We start from the raw sequence: 18,436 nt of genomic DNA on the forward strand, positions 1-18,436 counted from the left end.
AAACAACACTTACTCAATAAAAATCTCATGAAATTGTAAACTGAATAAGTTAAAGCCTCTGTTTGTTTTAATCAGTCAAAAAAGCCACAAAAAAAAGCATACCAAGACAACCCCATCACCTGAGAAAGAGCTTGGTTAACAGGAGGCAAGTTTTGAGTTAGTCATGTGTAATTAAAGTTTGAAGTTATTTAACTGTTCAAAACACAAGAAATAAGGATACCATTTTAATTTTTTTTTTAATTAAATGCTGGCATCCCAAGCAGAGAGTGGCAAAGAGCAGTACTGTGCACTTCCAAGCCCCCAGCCCCAGAAGCTTAAAGGGATTAACTGTATCCTTAAGGTGGTTAGTGATTTGACTGATAGAGACTTTCAAAGGAGCCTCAGCTTTCACAAGCTCTTCCGTCAGTTTCCCAAACGGAGAAAATGGTACTGATTTTGGTGAGTACTACAAACAAAACTGTTCTGCTAGTGACATCTAGAGGAGAGCAGGCAGTTTACTGTCCTATTCCCTTACACGTGTTAGCAGCAAATTACCTGAATAAAGATGTCTTAGATTAATTTCTTGAAAGAAAAAGCAGATATTTTAAAGTTAGGAGCATGAGAATTATATGCTTTGTTAATACATTTACCCTTTGTTTGTTTTTTCTTCATCTTCCACCCAGCAAACATCTACATATTCTTTTAGGCCTTCTCCATCCACTTTGCCACAAGTTATTTTGAAGTCCTTCTTGTCTCTTAATGCTTGACGTAGGCTTTCCATTGTCTCTGGTGTTATTTGGACCATTAATCCATCTAGAAGAAAACCAGTTAAAATCCTCACTTGTCTCTGCAGAAAGAGTAGCAACACTTTATAGTACTCTTGGCTTAAATATTTGTGGGATCAACCCTTTCCTGCAGCAAGTCCTAATTTGGACTACACAGTCAACTACAGCATTAAATGCTACATGACAGGAGTCAGGAGTACTGAAAGCCTTTCTAGTCAGCAGAGCTAAGACTAGTAGAGTAATTGTAGCCAAATGTTAAGTTTCTGGCATCTACGTGTCAATGTATGTATTTCATCAATTTAGAAACGAACGTACTTCTAGATACTGGCAGCTATGAAGGAATTTTTTGCAAAGAGTTAAAACTTTCTATGTAATAAAACTAACAGACAAACTAGCACGTATTTTTGTACAGCACAATTCATTTGTGATACGTTTTCTACAAGTTAAAAGTCCAGAAAGAGCTTTGCTTAGTGTGGAACGAAGATCTTGCACAAGACTAATTTTTATTTTTAAAATCCTCTGCAGACTGACACTCAGTGCAGTCCTTACCTTCAACTATACTGGATTTAGCTAGAAATCCTGAAGATGTCTTTAAGGCTCCATTAAATACCACAAAACTTGCACCTGTAACTAGAAAAAGTAGAAAGAAAGAGTAACTCTACATATTACTCGAGTTTGACATTACCAACATTTAACTTACATTCCCTTTTTTTAATAAAAAAATATTTTTAATGTTTTAACTTATTAAAAAAACAGGGCAGAAGAGGTACTACTCTACTGAAAATGATAACAGGAATCACTTAGTCACGAGTTGGTACAAAAAAAACACTAGACCTTAGCAAAAAAAGACCACTTTTGTTATTTTATGAGTGCATACAGGATTTCTGTAAGATAATGAAAGATGGGTAACAGGCACACTGGAAGAGTCCAATATATGAAGAGGAGACAGTTAAGAGAACAGTGCTGCGGTGTTTCATATTTTTTTAAACATAAAACATACATGCCACACAACTTTAAATTATTTACAGAAAATATTCCTGAAGTTTACAGTGTTACCAGTGAAACTAAAACTGAAATAAGCTGAAAGGTCATATGGGACTTTAAGTAACCCTGACTAGAGGGAGGCATCCTTGCCCACGGCAAGGGAGTCGGAACTGGATGCTCTTCAAAGGTCCCTTCTGTCCCAAACCATTCCACACTTGCATGATTTTTGCTCTAGAAATGTAACTGTTCCCCGTAAGTACACTGGACAGCTTACCTTTCCTAGGATGTTCATTAGTGCTGTTTGCTTGTGTATGATAAAGACCTTGCTTATTCTGCACGCACACAAAGTGAGAATCTGCTTCAGTGTTAAAACTGGCTCCAATGCTAATTACATGGTCATTAGAGGAATTTATCACCTTCATCACCTGCCAATATAAGATTGGTTATTAAACTGACAAATCTCATTCTGTAGTGCTCATTTTAAATATAAGACATTAGAAAAATCTAGAAGGATTACTCACTTACTTACAAAAAGTTTCAACCTGACTAGCTGGAGTCAAATTAAGCATGATTAAAAATACTTCTTTGAGAGGGAAAAGTCTGAACACTGCTGGTCAACACAGAATATGCAGGGATTTTATTGGTTATGAAAGCCTCATGTAGTTTACTGCTCAGTTTGTTAAAGCTCAATTAAACAGATTGCAATAAAAACTACACTGGCTTTTTTTTTTTTAAATAATGTTTTACTTAAAACATCACCCACAGGAAATATATAGATGTTCCTCAGGAATGCATGCTAGAAGACTTCACTGAAATTATTCATCTTCCACATTTAACAGTTACCCTAAAAATGACTTATTTCCACTCATTATCCACTCTCTAACATATCCAGGAAGAAGAATATGCACACACTGAATTTCACTCTCTCTCCCCAGATATCACATGCTTATACTTTTTAAAGTTCAAGTTTTAAAATTCAAAGAGTCTACTGCACAGCAATCAGTACACTAGAGAGCTGCAATCAAGTGAAGAAGTCACCCGCAGAACTGCATGGAAATGGATCAGAGAGTAAAAGCACCACTGCCTCTAAGAACTACTCCTCCTCTGCCTTCCCATTAATAAAAGAAGTCATGTTACAGATGTTACTGGTATTTTTGCGAAGAAAAAAGATAAAAGCAGCTTGGAATAGTTTAACTTACTTGATTATATCTCCTTAAGGGTATTTTAATACAGCTTCTACCCATTTCCACGTGAACAAATAGGTTGTCTATGGTATGCAAAGTATATTGATAGTTTCTAAGATCCTGTAATAGACAAAGATAATATGTTAAGACAAAGACGTCAGCAGACAGTTTATTTCCATGCATTTTAGAATAAATCTTAAAGACTGAGTATTCTACATCCATCTCCAGACTTCTTATAAGTCATTAGAAGTAGCTAAGATTTGATGATCCCTTTTATCCTCCTCCTCTGCTGTGATTCACTGCAAAAGTACCTTAACGGACATATTAACAAATCTGTAGTACTGATAAAGTGGCTGTACTATTCAACAGTGGCTTACTTCAATGCACATTGGGATCTTGTACTGTTTTAGATAACATGAAATACTTCAACAGAAGGAGTGGATGAGGTCACTTGGTTTGTTCAGCTTAGAGAACAGGAGATGGAGGGGAGACTTCATTGCTGTGTATCACTCAGTGGAGGGGAGTGGAGAGGGAGGTGCTGATCTCCTCTCTGGTGACCAGTGATAAGTTCAGTCTGGACATTAGGAAAATTTTCTCACTGAGAGGGTGGTTAGGCCCTGGAATGGGTTTCTCAAGGCACTGTTTACAGCCCCAAGACTGTTGTTGTTCAGGAAGCACGTGAACAATGCTCTCAGACATATGGTTTAATTCTTAGCTTCACATGGAGCCAGGATTTAAGACTTGACAATGCTTCTCAGTCCCTTCCAGCTCACGATATTTTTATTCTGTGATTCTGCAATTTCTTGAGTACTTGAAGTACTGCTTGAGTCTTGCACTGTTAATTACACCTTCCTCTGACAGAGGTTACCATCCGTCAGCCACTTCTGTGGGATTTCCACATTCTGTTTTATTCTGGGAGAATGACAGAATGATCATAGATGTAAAATGGTTTCATTTGCCTTTCCTAGCACAACTTAAGAAAGGCTGGGAAGGCTCTTATCAGCAGCTTAACCAGGAAATCAGCATCTTCCCCAGTCAGCTCAGCTGTAGCAAGCGCTATTTATGAACAGGTCTCACTGCACTGCAAGTTTCAGTTCAAATGGCACTATTCAACAGTAATAAAGGATATCATCACAGATGTGCCTTGTCTTCGTCATTTACCACCACCTCAGTCACTTCTGTGGTGCCAGACTTTATCATCTTTAACTGAGTTTGCACCACATGTAGTTAAACAGATCCATACCCTCTTGTTAAACTACGTAATGAGAGAACTTTTTGCAGCTATTTTATAATGACTAAAAACTCTTGCTACATCAGAAGAGGTAATCTTGCCAAGGAGCATATATTCCCACTGCCTGTTTTGAGCCTGTAAGTCTGTAAGTGCAATTCAGGCTAAAAAAGGAATGGATTTACCACATCAGAGACTAACGCAAATCCATCTCAACACATTCTTTGCAGCAGCAAGAAGTGCACACTGATGTTTTTACACTACCCCTTAGGTGCCCGTCTGTCTTTTCCAGGCTGTTCTTCTAGATCTTATTTATTTGTACCTTAGGCGCTTCCTGAATAACACAAAGGCTTAAGCCAATTAAGGAAATCTCCCTCATATCGTTCTCTCTTCCACCCTCAAGTCCTTCCTCTGACCTCACATTCGTACTGCCTCACCGCAGTGAGGCAGGGAGCTGAGATTTCAGATTCCTCCATTAAGAAAAAAATTGCTAGCTAATTGCTAGCTTTCCTATATTTCAGCTCCAATTCAGATCGACTCTCTATGTAGTGACGTAGATATCAACAACTGGAAAAACAGAAGAGTGCCAAAGATTGCTGTCTCCTCTAAGCTGTAAAGGTTTCCAGACTTGAGAGGGTTTAGTGGTCACCTAAGTACGTGCAATTTTCTCCACAGCATTCCCAACACTTTTGCTTACAGCATTAAGGATAAATTCTATGCAAGTGTTTGAAGAGAAAGGTTACTGGTCAGCAATAGAAGCTTACTAGAAGTTCAAATAACATTATCTGAGTAACAAAGGAAAAAGTTATTGTCTTGAAATCAAGTCTTCGTATAACATAGATTTGCTAATCATATCAAGGGTAAGTTTGTGTGTCAAAGCAATTAATATTACAATTAGGAAAAGGGATCTGTCCAGATTGTTTTTCAAATTTAATGAAATACCATATTTAAGACTAGAATTCTTGCACCATTGCAAAAAGCAGTATTTGAAAGAGAAACTGTTGCAACTGAACAGCAACTGCTACCAGCTTCAATGTAAGTTGCAAAGTTCGTCCTCATCATTTAAAGCTATTTCTTGGCACCAGAAATTGTGCTATAATCAGCATGATGTGAAAGACTGCACTAGGTTTACATGACAAGGTGCTGGCAGCAGGGGAGTTGCTAAGAGAGCCCAGCCCAGCAGCTGCACCGTGTCAGATCAGATCCAGCTGATCCAGTCAGCTCCCAAAGGGACCCACTGCTCACCAGACCTGAGCCCTGAGCAATACTGGAAGAAGCCAGTGGAAGAGCATGGCTAAGAAATGACCAGAAATGCAGCCCATGGTGGAGCCCATGATGGCCTGTAAGTGTATGGAGAAATACACATACATCACGTGTGTATGTAGCCTGGAGAAAGCCATGAAGAGCCCCCACAAGAGCAGGCCCTGGTCCAAAGCTGCTGCTTAAAGAGAGCAGCCCACGGTGGAGGACGGCTGGTGGAGCTGCTGCCTGTGGGGACTGTGCTGGTTCAGCTCCTGAAGCATGGGCCCCATGGTACAGCGCTGTGCTGGAGCAGTGCTTGGGGAGCTGCAGCCTGTGGGCAGTCCACACAGATCAGTTTGAGAAGGACAGCATCCTGTGGGAGGGACACACATAGAGCAAGGGCAGAGAGTAACCATGAAGGGGCATCAGAGACAAAGCATTATGGACTGACTGAAGCCCACATTCCCTGTTCATCTGCACTTCTTGGGAGAAGGAGGTTGAACAGGGTAGATGGGGAGGTTTGCTCTTAGTAAGAAAGGTGCCCTTAGTAAGAAATCACCCTGTTAGTGACAGTCAGTAAATTTTGTTAGTAGGAGACAAATTATGTTAATGTCCCTATGTTGAATTTGATTTGACAATAGCTAGTAAACTATCTCCCTGTTCTTACCTCAACAGGTGATCCCTCTTTCACTGTATTTTCTCCCTCTTTGTGGAGAGAAGGAGTGGCTGTGGTGTTTAGCAGCCCATCAGGGTGAAACCACCACACTTCCTTAGCTCACACTTAATTCATATTTAAGAAAGGAATTTCCAAGTCAGCTCTGAAGAAAAAGTTAAAGAACTAACTTTGCCAAAAGCAATTCAGTTTTAAAGAGTCAAAGTTCTGAGGATATTTTACACAATGTGGATTACAACAGGAAGTGAAATGAATAAATAAATTACTCACAACAAGTAGATTCATAATTGTGTGACCTATTTCTCCAAAGAGTGGCTTTCGATGTCTGAAACTTACTACAGGAGTTGGATATACTGGAATAGAGGAAATAAAAAAGTCACACTTGTTGATATTAATGAGTTTTATAGTTTTAAGTATTTATTTTCAGGTATAGACCAAGTTTCTTAATTTCAATATCTGAATATCCAGAGGAACTGAAGCCACTATGACTCTTACTTGCTGACAACCCCTTAGCCCACTGCATGGTTTCCTCACCCACAGTTAAATCCTACTGCAATATCTGTACAGAGTCACTCCCCAAGCAGCAGCAATCTTGTGGCAGAGACCTGCTGCTTCTTTCTCTATGATTTACCAGCTATGTATCTTGCAAAGGGTGAGTTGAAAGGTAACACCCTTTGTTCAGTCTTTGTGTCACCAGTTATGAGAGGGGCTGCAAGGTTCAATACTTTTTTAAACACAAGTACTATAGGGGTAACATCCAATTTTATATTAATGCTGTAAAATGAAGTACCACTTAGACTAATAAACAAGAATGAAGTGAATGAAATGGTTCATACAAAGTAATAAGCCTCTAATTGCTTTGCAGTCCCATGGCTGGAATAGAAAACATGCAGATGGAAACTGGGGAAAGCACGGAGGTCAGGAGACCAACACACCACCACATGAAGTCACTTGAAAGTAAAACAAACAGTACAGCAAAGTCAAGATTATGAGATCAGTCCAAGGAAGTGCACGGTTGGTACAAAAATGACAGTAAGATTGATAAGAGAAAAGAATGACAAAGAAGCTACCACCCTTGTCAACTCCAAGGCAAAAGCCTGGGCAGTAGAACTCCACTATTCACTCAAATCCACGAACAACTGAATAATGCATTTTTATAGACCTGATGCTTCTAAAACGGTAGTCCTATTTACCAAAAGCCCATTCAATATCAGAAAGTTGTGTATGATATTTTTGAAATTCATTCCACTGAAGTAACATCTGCATGTTGCACCTTTTCAAAACTCCTGGTCTCCAAATAATAAGGGTCAACACAACAGGAAACAAAACAGTACCTATACCTCTAAATTAGTGCCTGTATTATTCAAAAAAGGCCCACAAGCAACTTTAGAAGGTACTTAGGACAGCTTCTACTTTCATGTCTTGTGCAAGCTAGCTTTACCTGCTCTTCAAGGCAATAGTCATTTGTAAAAATACTTTCCTCCCGTGAGCATGGAGCAGAGTGAGTGAAGATCTAACTGGGGGAGCAGAAAAGTGGTCACGTAAAGCAGCAAAGAGTCTGCTGAACATGACTCCCATGTGAAGGCTTTCACAATGCACAACCTCTGCTATATACATTACGTTCTTTTCCCTACACCTCACTTTGAAAGAATGACTTCCGCATTTTTCAGTACAGAGATTTCAAATGCACTAACTAGTATGTTATCCTTTTAAGTAATGAAGACATTTATCCATTTAATGAAGCACTAATATTTTGCCCATGTAATCCATTTCTGTTTTTTTTCAAAATTGACAATTAGGCTGGTGAACTTCCCTTCAAAACTTTCTCCAGTGACAACAGAAGTCAAACTTTTATTTTTTTTAAGTGTCAGTCTTGGTTTTAAAAACCTAGAGCCTAGCCACCACCAGCTAACATGAAAAAGAACCAAGTGTAGCAGAATATTGTAAATTCCAATGCGCGTCAACAGGAAGGTTCTCATGTACGAAACTTCAGTTTTTCACAAGAGTAATATAAAATACTGCAAGCATGGTTTTGAATATTTTGTTTGAATACTAAAGTTACATTTTTCAAAGGAAGTTTTATATTTATACAGCTATTTGAAGTGCTAAAACTTACCCCCATATTCTGCTCCCAATCTCAACATTAAACGGATTGGAAAAACTTTTGCCCAGGGTATTTCCAGCTTATGGATTAGAATGCCACAAAGAAAAGGGTTATCTGGTAGAATTAAATCATCAAGTTTCTGGTAAGTTGGTGAAACAAACAGGAATCCTCCATGATCTTCGTTACCGAGAAAGTTTTCACTAACCATAACATTTTCCATGTTTCTTGTTAACTTTCCTGTTGAAAGAGGGTCAGAAAGTGTTTGGGCATCTTAAAAAATAACATGCTATTATGAAGAAAACTACTACCACTACTGCTTTGTTACAGACTTGTAAACCATAAGGTTTACATCTCATATCTCCCTGAAAGTCTGAGAGAAATCTAAATGCACAGAAGTACTCTACAGACTTATTACTTAGATGAACTTGAATATGAAACTAGTTTGGTTTTTTTTTTCCAAAAAAATACCAAAAACCCTAAAGCATACAATGTTCTGGCACACATCAGTTGATGAACTTCAATTAACAGACCTCATATTTATATATTTATGTGTACTGCATTTCTACAGATGAAGTTCGAGATGTCCTACACAAGGACTCTGTCTAGACACAAGGACTTATGGACAGAATCTCCAAGACCACACGAATGAAAAACAATAACAGCAAATGCAAACTAGATATTTACAGGAGTATTTGAGCCAGAGGAACGTACATTCTTTTCTTTCTGTTATTTAGAAACAATGGCTAAACACTGAGGAGTTTCTCAACCAGATCAGATACCTATAAATGCATAAAAATTGCATAAACTTCTAGCTTTGAAGACAAGTAAGAAAATATCACAGCATAACATCAGACATGACTACATACCTTTTACTGCATTCTTATAGATGTCAATAAATAATTTGAATATTTCATTAGGAAAAGTCTTCTCATCTGGCAAACACTGCAACAGAATGACAATTTCTGCCTGCCCCAATCCGTGTAGCCCATTTGTTGAGAAGTACCAGCATTTTTCTGAAGAATCTTCAATTAAGAAGACAGAGACCACAGTAATACTGTTTTTACAATCAGAGTAACAGATTTAATGGAAAAGAAAACATGTGCTACTTACAAGATATTAACTTGACATTCACAAGCAAGTTTGCATTTAGGATAAAAGTTAACGGATTGGCACCTCCTTTCTCAAGAAGCAAGGCGACCTGTTGGTGAGATAGATGTTCTTCCACTAGAGGATCTAAAGAAATTAACATCTGATTTAGTTCAACATGCCAGCCAACTACTTAAAATAAAAAATTCAGATGACAGCATATGAAAGACTGTCCTTACTTCCCTATCTTAAAAGGGTGTTAATAATTCTCAAACTTAGAACAACTGTGGATCAACCAGGTATTCTATTCAGTAGCTTACCAGAAGATTCAAAGGCCATACAAAAATAAAGCAGTAATTTGTAACAAAGGCAAGAACTGGGGCTGACTGCATACACAACTGTGTTATGTTGTCTCTTCAGTTCACACATTGCTACTGTTAGATACAATGAAAACAATCACTGCTATAATGAACTTAACTGATTGTTTTCATAATATATTCACATTTTAATAACTCACGTTTAATTAACAAACAATGCAATCTGCAGCACAGGTGAAAGGTTGAAGTTGCATTATTGTATTAAAGGTCGTGCTTAGAAATCCTGCATCTGGTGATGCAATACTGGCTATTGTTTACCTTTTCCTTTTTCACCCGTGGCAAGCAGAAGCGGTGGCAGTTTATCACCATCAGGAAGAAGGCTGATGTCTTTACGAACACAGTTTTCAATACCACAAAGTGCTCTGTAACTTGCAGGACTAACAGGCATATCAATTCTAGTCCAATCTACTAAATTAACACTAGTCTCAGATTCCGTGGCAGAAGAACACTCTTTAGTGTCTGGAGTCAAAGATTTATCGCTATCCACCATCTCGCTCTGGCTGGAAATAGTCTGTTGTGCATCCCCTGAAGGAACAGGACATAATCCCTCCGTTCTTGTAATAACATCCATTTCTTTTGGTTTTGAATTTACACCAGATGGTATGTCATCTTCCTCTGCATTTGCAGCCTATGAGAATAAAGAAGATCTACAGTCTCACAACAAACTATAACTTCTATAATAGCATTCTAGAAGAAAGAAAAGTGACTAAGACATCTACTAAATTGATAGGAAATGAGTTATTTATTCAAGAAGTAACTCACCAAATCTGTAATGGATCTTGCATTTTTCCCCCCATTCTTAAAGGTCACATTAGTCCCCATTTAAGGCAAAGATGAATCACTATTTCATCCGTTAGGTAACACAAAATTCTCAGAGTGCTGTAGATGAGTCACTTCAGCATACAGTCAGATTTAACACAATCAACAATAAAGTATGTATCCTTTGCAAAACCTGATTAGTATTACTGTTTATTCACTTTGAAACATCATAAAACTTTGTTCCTTAATAGAGAAAATTTGTAATTCGCCCTCATTTTGATCAGCAGCAGTTCATAACGCAACCATATTTCTCTTCCTCTGTATCAACAGCCAAGTCTAGCATTGTACAGTCCAACTCACTTTTGGTTTAGTGTCAAACCTATGCTGCTCCCTCAGTGAAATGCATATGATAAACTAAGAGTCCAGTCACATTATGAAATGAACTGTCATCTAAACAAAGGAGAATGTGATCTATTAAGTATGTTGAGTTATCACACTATAAATCCCTGTAGATTTGCACACTACTTCAGCAGGACTGAACTGTAACAAGATAAAAACCTAACAACTCTATGCTTGTCCTGTATTAATTCTCCTGGCATGCCCTCACCTTCCATCAAATCTCCTGCTTAGAGAACATGTGCCAGAGGATAAGGGAGAAAGACTTAAGTAACAAAAAGTAGCATCCCCCAAACCTCACAACACAAAAATACAAGATGTGCGACTAAAACAGCCTCTAACAGACTCCTTCCCCACAAATTCACTTGCAGGCTTTGCAGATCACCTTATACTTTTGGCCTTCACAGCACTCTGAGGCAGCATGCTCTGGATTACATGCTGCCTAGTAAAGGACATCTAGAGCTTAAGAGCTGCAACATAGCAGTTTTGTTTGAGCTTCTAAAGCTGTACATGAGCATCATCAACTTACTGTTTGTTTGTACATATTGCTTTTAATTTTAGATACTGTTAATCTTCTGTAAGTGAAAATATCCTACTCTTTCCCCAAAACAGAAGACAGGCTGCATCTTTTGATTACTATGATGGGTAGAGCAAGAGCTGCCAGGTTCTGAGAACAACAGGGATACGTTTATTGTCATGACAATTTTCCACTTGTGTTTCTGTTCCCTCCAATTTACTTCCCTGTTTAAACAACTTCTTAAGTACTTTCTTCAGACTGACCACTGACCATAAGTCTTCCTTTTCCAGTAAGTGAGACAGCAATAAATCCAACATCGATACATTCAGCCACTCATATACTCCTAATTCTACAATTCGTGGCAGATGACACCTGCCATTTTAACATTCAGTTCATGAATATTTGGAATCTATTTGCTTTTACTGTCTGAAATATTTTACCCTTTTTAACATCTATGAGTATGATAAACAGCAGAGCCCAGGACAGGCAGCTACTGTATTCAGTCCTTCACTTCTTTATCAATTAAGTTAGCTATTTGGCTTATATTTATCATATGGAAAGAGATTTATTATTATTTTTTACTGATGCCTAACTTCTTTTCATGACCTCCTGACGAGCTTTTCTGGAAACGTTTTGTCCTGGTTTTAAGTATTATTCCATTTCACTACAACATGCAGAGGCTGTCTGATACTTAAAACACAGTGCCAGGTGCACTTCCTGAGTTCTGTGCTTCTAGCAGACTCAGCTATTCTCATGTGAGCTCCAGCTCTTCCCCTTCCTTCCCCTGCTTCTCCCATGGGGAGGAGTGTTGTGTGATTAATTCTTCAAACTGTGACATGTTTTCATCGACAATACCAGCAGTATTTCTACCATCACAGACTTCTTTACAAACAAATGGAAGTGTAAGGCATGATTATCCTTCCCAAAAATGTTAGCACTTACTGTCACTCTGAACCACTCCTGGGGCCCACAGTCTCTACAAAAAACAGATTTGACCCACAACTTACTGGAATCCTTTTTCAAATGAAATTGTACTTACTGTTATCTATGACACATGAACGAAGGTCGATTTGTTAATACAACCCACAACAGTTGAGATACTCCACATACTCGTAATATGGATCTGGTCTGACTACTAGCTTTACTAATTATTTTTTAAAACTCTTGAACGCTGTCATGACCCGAGACAGGGTTTCAGAGCTATATTTTATTTTAAAAAGCTCCAGATAAAGAATACCTCCAAACTTCTCCACATCAAACTTGTATTACTCCTTTAGACTTCTCCTGTCAAGCACGGCTAGTTTAACACTATGAATATGATATTCTTTAAAAAGTCTATTGCCTTGTTAGTTCACCACCTGTTCACAGTAGAAGCAGTAAACTAATTTTGCTGCACCCTATAACACAGTATTGTATTACATGAAGCAACTTCTTGTAGGACTAACTTAGTAAACATGTAAAATTATATCAAATCACTCAAAAAAAAAAAAAATAAGCACAGTAATGACAAATGGCTGATGACACCTTCATAACAGTAGTTATTCAAAGACTTCAGAGAAAAATCTTGATTTGGAATATTTTCTACTACACGATTTTTGAAGTGCATGTTTGTCCTAATCAATAGAAAGCAAAGTTATTTCAGCAGAATTTGTGCATCCACACAATTCTTAATTCATACCATATGCAGCTCTGGCACATCAGAGCATACTGTGTCCTGTGATGACCTCTTTGCTCCAGATGAAAGCTTTGTTGTATATGCCACTTCACCAGTTGGCAAAATACCATCTGCAAACCAAACTCTCTTCTGTTCTTTGGGGCACAGCTCTAGGATAGGTTGAGAAAACAATGTATTATTTTACTGTCATAACAATGAAAAGGGATACAAATTCAGAGGTCCTTATCCCATCAGTTACATAGAGAATTTCTTAACTGAAACCAAGCACAGCTAGACAGCTTGACTCCAGCCACTATCAGGAATAAAATGCTCATCACAACTAGAAGATCAAACACTAAAAAATAGCTAATCACAACATTTAAAATATTATTTTCACTGATGAAAGTTAGATATTTAGTAATAGTGGAACAAAGACTACTACTAATCATTTAGCTTTACAGAGAATGAACTCCTACTGCTTCTTAACTGCTCCCTAAAAAAAGGGCTTTGTGTTTACTATAAAACTGGCAATCACAATGCATGACAGAGGTCTCCTGAGCAATATAAAAATTATGAAAGTAATATCTGAACTGAAAAAAAGAAATTACAATATGAACATAAGACAATGAGAAGAAAGACAATCTCCATTTATGAAACATGGATGCAAGACAGATGTGGTCAAGCTCATACATGGAGTCTGAATTTGGAACTAACAGCAAATTTCCTGAGCTCCAATTCACAGAATTTCTTTTCAATACTGTATCTAGTATACATCTCAAATATAATAAACAACTCTTCTGAAGCAGATCTTGAAAAAACGTTAGTAAAATTACACTGTGTTAAACATACCTTCATTATCAGGTTGTTTAAGTGCTGAAATACGTGATGATGCAGAAAATGAGGGACAGCTGGCACTACCAGGTATACAGGCTTCCAGCAAAGGTGGGGGAGAAGAATTCTCAGAAGAGACACTGGAGTTAGGGACAGGACCTGTTGGACTCATCATTCTTTCAAATGCCTGTGCTAAATTAAAAAATAAAAATACTGTTTACTTTAAATCTTACAATGCAATAATTTTAGTGTGCAGTGCAATACGGAGGTCTTGGGGTTTTTTTTTTGCAAAAGCAATACACAATTTAGTGAGCTAGTTGTGTAAAGTGAATGCTCAAGCAATTTTATAGAAGAAAAATCCCATTTTATTGATTTTCTATCTGCCCTTCAACATGCAGAAAGCTACTGTGGCAAGGTGGAAGAAGGGGCAGAAATCTCTTTTCCTGGACTCCTGCCACAGATGACCACAGCACAGAAGCTTCCCAAAAAAGTACAAAATTTAAAGATACTAGCTGTACATATTATTTTCTCAATGATTATGGCAGCTATTCAAAAAATCCAAACCTTTTTTACCTTTATTAATATCATCGTAGCAGCGAGTACAGACTCTTGCTTCCTTCTCCATGTACTGTAGTTTGCACTTTCGTTTGCAACAACCACCACAAAAAACCTGAACAAGAAAGAGATTGAAATAAATATTATAAGCAAAGACCCAGTATTTCCTGAGTTAGGTTCCTATTATATTATTTCATCTGTCTTATTAAAATAATAAAGCATACATAAAATATTCACAGGAATATGGAAGAAGAAGAGGAGCTTTAGCACATTTATCTTACAATGTATTTCTCTGCTGAGAGAAGGGAAATTAAAAGAATAAAAAGGGCTTCCTTAAGATCAAAAGCTCTATGGTTTGGTCTGAAGTCTGCTTTTTGAATTCTTACCCTGTATCCCAGAACTGCACACAATCTATCCATGCTACAAATTTTGGAGAAAGGCAACATCCTATCACTTTTCTTAAACACTACGGAACACTATGCCGTAGCACAGCTCTTGTAGCATTAACTAGGGTAACACTCTGGGCACCGTGTGTCATCATTCTCCTCCCAGCAAAACATACCCTTGTCACTTATTTGGGGAATCTTTATGATCTGCAGAACTTTCTAACAGGGAAGACAATCATGTCATGCTAACTCTTGTGACTCTAGGGAAATTCACCAGCTGAAAATCTCTGAAGAACAAAATACTAAACGCAGAGCTGAACCCATTTTTTTTTAAGTTGTTGTTGTTTTTGTTTGCTTTAAAGCACATGGAAGTTTATTGCCACCTTCCTGACTGAAGAAATTTCAAGTTTAGCATCTGCTGAAACTCTGCACAAAACCTGAAAATGCTACTTTATGTATTTCCATCAAGACCGCCTCCAAGGAAGGCTGCTGAAAATACACTAATACTTAATTTGTTTTCTTTTTTTTTTACGAATTCTTCCATTTATGATTAAGGTAAAACAATACTCCAAGTGATTCTTGGTTTTGTTTAACAAGCCCAAGTATCTCTTCTTAAAAGTTGATATTGTATTGTGTTTTCTAAAGCATTTTATTAAATCCTCAATAGTCTAGAGAACACTTATCTTACACAGAAGGAACATTTTAGTCTGAAATATTAAATAAAGAAAGAATAGACTGTACTAGTTGTTTATCCCAGGGATACAGCTGGTATAGGAATAGAGATTGTTTCAGACACAATACACAACTATGATCCATAACTTGCTTTCAACTATTTAGCATAGCCTAAAATTTGTCAGGCATTTCTGTTGGCCCAAAGCATTCCTGAGAAGTCTACAAAGCCAACCTTGCACACATGGTCATAAACGCTCATGTTATTCAGCTATGAACTCACCCCCTCCCAATAGTCTCTGAGATACAGGCAGGAAAAAGAACAGCCCATAAAACTTTCCGCTGTGTGCAGATCTAGTTATGTAAGGACAGATGCCCACAGATTAGCTAGGTTTTTTGTTTGTTTTTAAGATCACAGATGGAAGCAGCTGGTACATAATCACACAATGATGAACAGACTCTTCCAAGAAATACATATATCTAATTCTAGGCCCTTTGCAACTTAATATTCAAGCCTATATCATCCACCTTTCATGCAAGATGTCTACAACGGTATCTCAAAACCTTCAGGAAAAATAAGGAATGAAATAAGTACACAGCAAAGAGCAGCAACAAGGAAGACACAATTGATAACTAATTATATTAAAATGCTTATCTGGAATGATAAAAATAATTCTAAGTTGCATCAGTTAATTCTCAAATTCACCCCTACTTTTGTTAATCTTGAAACTGCTTTAGAGGAAAAAACAGAATGATGCGAACAAGTACTGAGCCCCAGAGATGGGAATCATCTGTTCTATTGCCTTAATACCATCTCTGAAGACAACTACTGCCATCTCTCACTAGGATTCAGGGCATGGCTGGAACCATCTATTCTTATATCAGCAGGAGCCATTTTTGACCCATTTGTCTCACAGCCATTAATATCCACACTGCATTGAGGCACTCTACTCTAAGATTCCAAGCTACCTCTTGGACAACTATCCAAAGCAGATCTCAGTGCTTCCCAAACAATTTACCAACGCTGTCTCAGGAGTTACACTGGCTAGAGTAGTCTCAACTGAGCCAGAAAAAAAACCTATTAGTTGCCTTCTTGTTACTCCCTTCAGCACAGCATCTGAAGAGCATGACAACTGCTCTGAAAGAACAGAATACCTTTTTCTACATGAACAGGATATACATCCTGTCTGGTTTAAAGGAGATTTGAGGATGGAGGAAAGCACCTTTTCAACCTGGACCATACCTCTACAATCTCATTCACAGAATTCCATTTCTAATTTTTTTTGCAAGTTGCCACAAATATCAGGTGCTTTTCTCGCAAGGTGGATTAGCAAGTTTTCAAGCACTATCATTTTCAGCTACGTAAAGATTCTACAGACAATATCAGCCTTTACAAAAAATATCCTTCAATGCCTTGGTCTGACAGAAGCCTTCTACTCCTTACCACAGTTACGTGGAAGCAAAGCTAGGTCTGCTATTCCTAATTATCTCCAGGAAAACTAAGTGGATTAAGGGGAAAACAAAGAGGGAACAGAACAAAGAAGAAAAACAAAAGTTATTACAACTGAACTCCTTTAAGTAGGAAAAGGCATGTTAAAACAGTCACATTTGATCAGTGCAAGACAACAAACGTTCCAGCTGCTTTTATATTAATGTCGTATCTATAATAATTAATGATTTCCTATTAATCAGTTTATCTCACCTGAAAGCACACATGCTTGGAAAAGTTACTAAGAATGTAACTGGAAAGGATCGATTGCTAATCAGCTGCAATCAACCTTAGGGCTTCAAATGCTGAGCAGTACAACAATCCTTTGCCAAGTGCCACTCTCCTCTTACACTTGGTGACACTAGGACCCTCAATAAAAGCATCATCTCAATCCTAATGCACAAGAAACAAGAAGTGGAAACAAACTAAGGGACAGATAGTGCAACAGGACAACGGCTATGAAAATGAGTCTATTGAGCAACAAAATTAAATCTAGCTGGGTTACAAAGAGAAAATGTACCACATCAAAAAACAAACAATTAAATAAATGGAAATGAGAATTTGATCCTGCGTGCTACAGATTGGAGAAAAAGCAGGGATCATCACTACCTTACACTTTCCTCCAGCACAGAAGCCAGAATTCCCAAGCTCTGACACTTTCCGTGACAGTAATAAACCTGTAGGACTACACAAAAACTAAACAATTCTAGGACAGTTCAGAGAGGACAATCGTGAATTTCTACCTGTTATTCCTCAAGTTGGTAGAAAACACAGCAACTCAACATGGGTCCATGAGAAAGGTAGACTTTGTTTTTAAAGAGAAGCAGAAAAATAGTAAGCTACTGCACATTCAGAAAAGCTGTGACAGTTACAGCTGCACAGCGCTCTATTATCTCTAACAGTTATACCATCTGTACTGCCTTCACTCATCTTCCAGATGCACAAGCATTGTGAAGCATCCTGAATTACTTTGCTCTTACGTGAAGACGCTCTGTTGTTAACACACAGAATTAGCAACCCTAACAGCTGTTAGCAGCAGTGCGTACTGGAGGGTGCTTCTATCCCCATCTCCAGAAGACATGCAATAAACTTCATGGTGAATTCTTCACTACTTCAAGAAGTAGTACTTCTTTTTGTTTTACTTAGTTATTACTCCAAGAAGTTCAAAACCATATTTAAAGATCTGTACTTTAAACTGTTATAAAACTTCAGCAGGTTATATAACTGCTTAAGTTCAATAACTCCTAGCTTGTCACAATGAGAGCATTTTCTTGGCACTCCACTGCAGACCTACACTTTCTATAGGTTTGCTGCGATAGAAGAAAATGGGGACTATGTATACATGCTGCTAGAAGAGGGACTCTGAGTAAAAAAAAAAAAATACTAAGCCTCTTCAGATGCCTTCTAAAATGGGATGAAAGAAGCTAGTAACTACTGACTAGTCTTTGCACCATCTCCTCATCCATAAAGCCCGCAGAGGAACACTGAAAAAAAATCATTTCCATTAGTATTATATTTGTATTTATGCACCAGTACTG

At 37.8% G+C, this 18,436-nt stretch overlaps 1 protein-coding gene across 8 annotated transcripts in view; it reads right to left on the reverse strand.

Annotated features, from left to right (window-relative positions):
* The window catches only part of ZFYVE16 (zinc finger FYVE-type containing 16), a 33,985-nt gene that overhangs the window by 4,857 nt on the left and 10,692 nt on the right, over positions 1-18,436 (reverse strand). For 7 of the 8 annotated variants that reach the window (XM_021381430.1, XM_021381431.1, XM_021381425.1 and 4 more), the window contains 12 exons: positions 14,373-14,469; positions 13,818-13,991; positions 12,993-13,138; positions 9,901-10,270; positions 9,290-9,412; positions 9,046-9,201; positions 8,192-8,416; positions 6,346-6,428; positions 2,948-3,052; positions 2,023-2,173; positions 1,314-1,394; positions 630-792 (listed from right to left, as the gene is read on the reverse strand). In XM_021381430.1, coding sequence (XP_021237105.1) covers positions 630-792; positions 1,314-1,394; positions 2,023-2,173; positions 2,948-3,052; positions 6,346-6,428; positions 8,192-8,416; positions 9,046-9,201; positions 9,290-9,412; positions 9,901-10,270; positions 12,993-13,138; positions 13,818-13,991; positions 14,373-14,469 — 1,874 coding nt within the window. Of the gene's footprint in view, positions 1-629; positions 793-1,313; positions 1,395-2,022; positions 2,174-2,947; positions 3,053-6,345; positions 6,429-8,191; positions 8,417-9,045; positions 9,202-9,289; positions 9,413-9,900; positions 10,271-12,992; positions 13,139-13,817; positions 13,992-14,372; positions 14,470-18,436 lie in introns of those variants that run through there. The other variant, XR_002433628.1, reaches the window with a different exon arrangement.

The sequence above is a fragment of the Numida meleagris genome, chromosome Z (assembly GCF_002078875.1).
Source record: "Numida meleagris isolate 19003 breed g44 Domestic line chromosome Z, NumMel1.0, whole genome shotgun sequence".
NCBI classification, from domain to species: Eukaryota; Metazoa; Chordata; class Aves; order Galliformes; family Numididae; genus Numida; species Numida meleagris.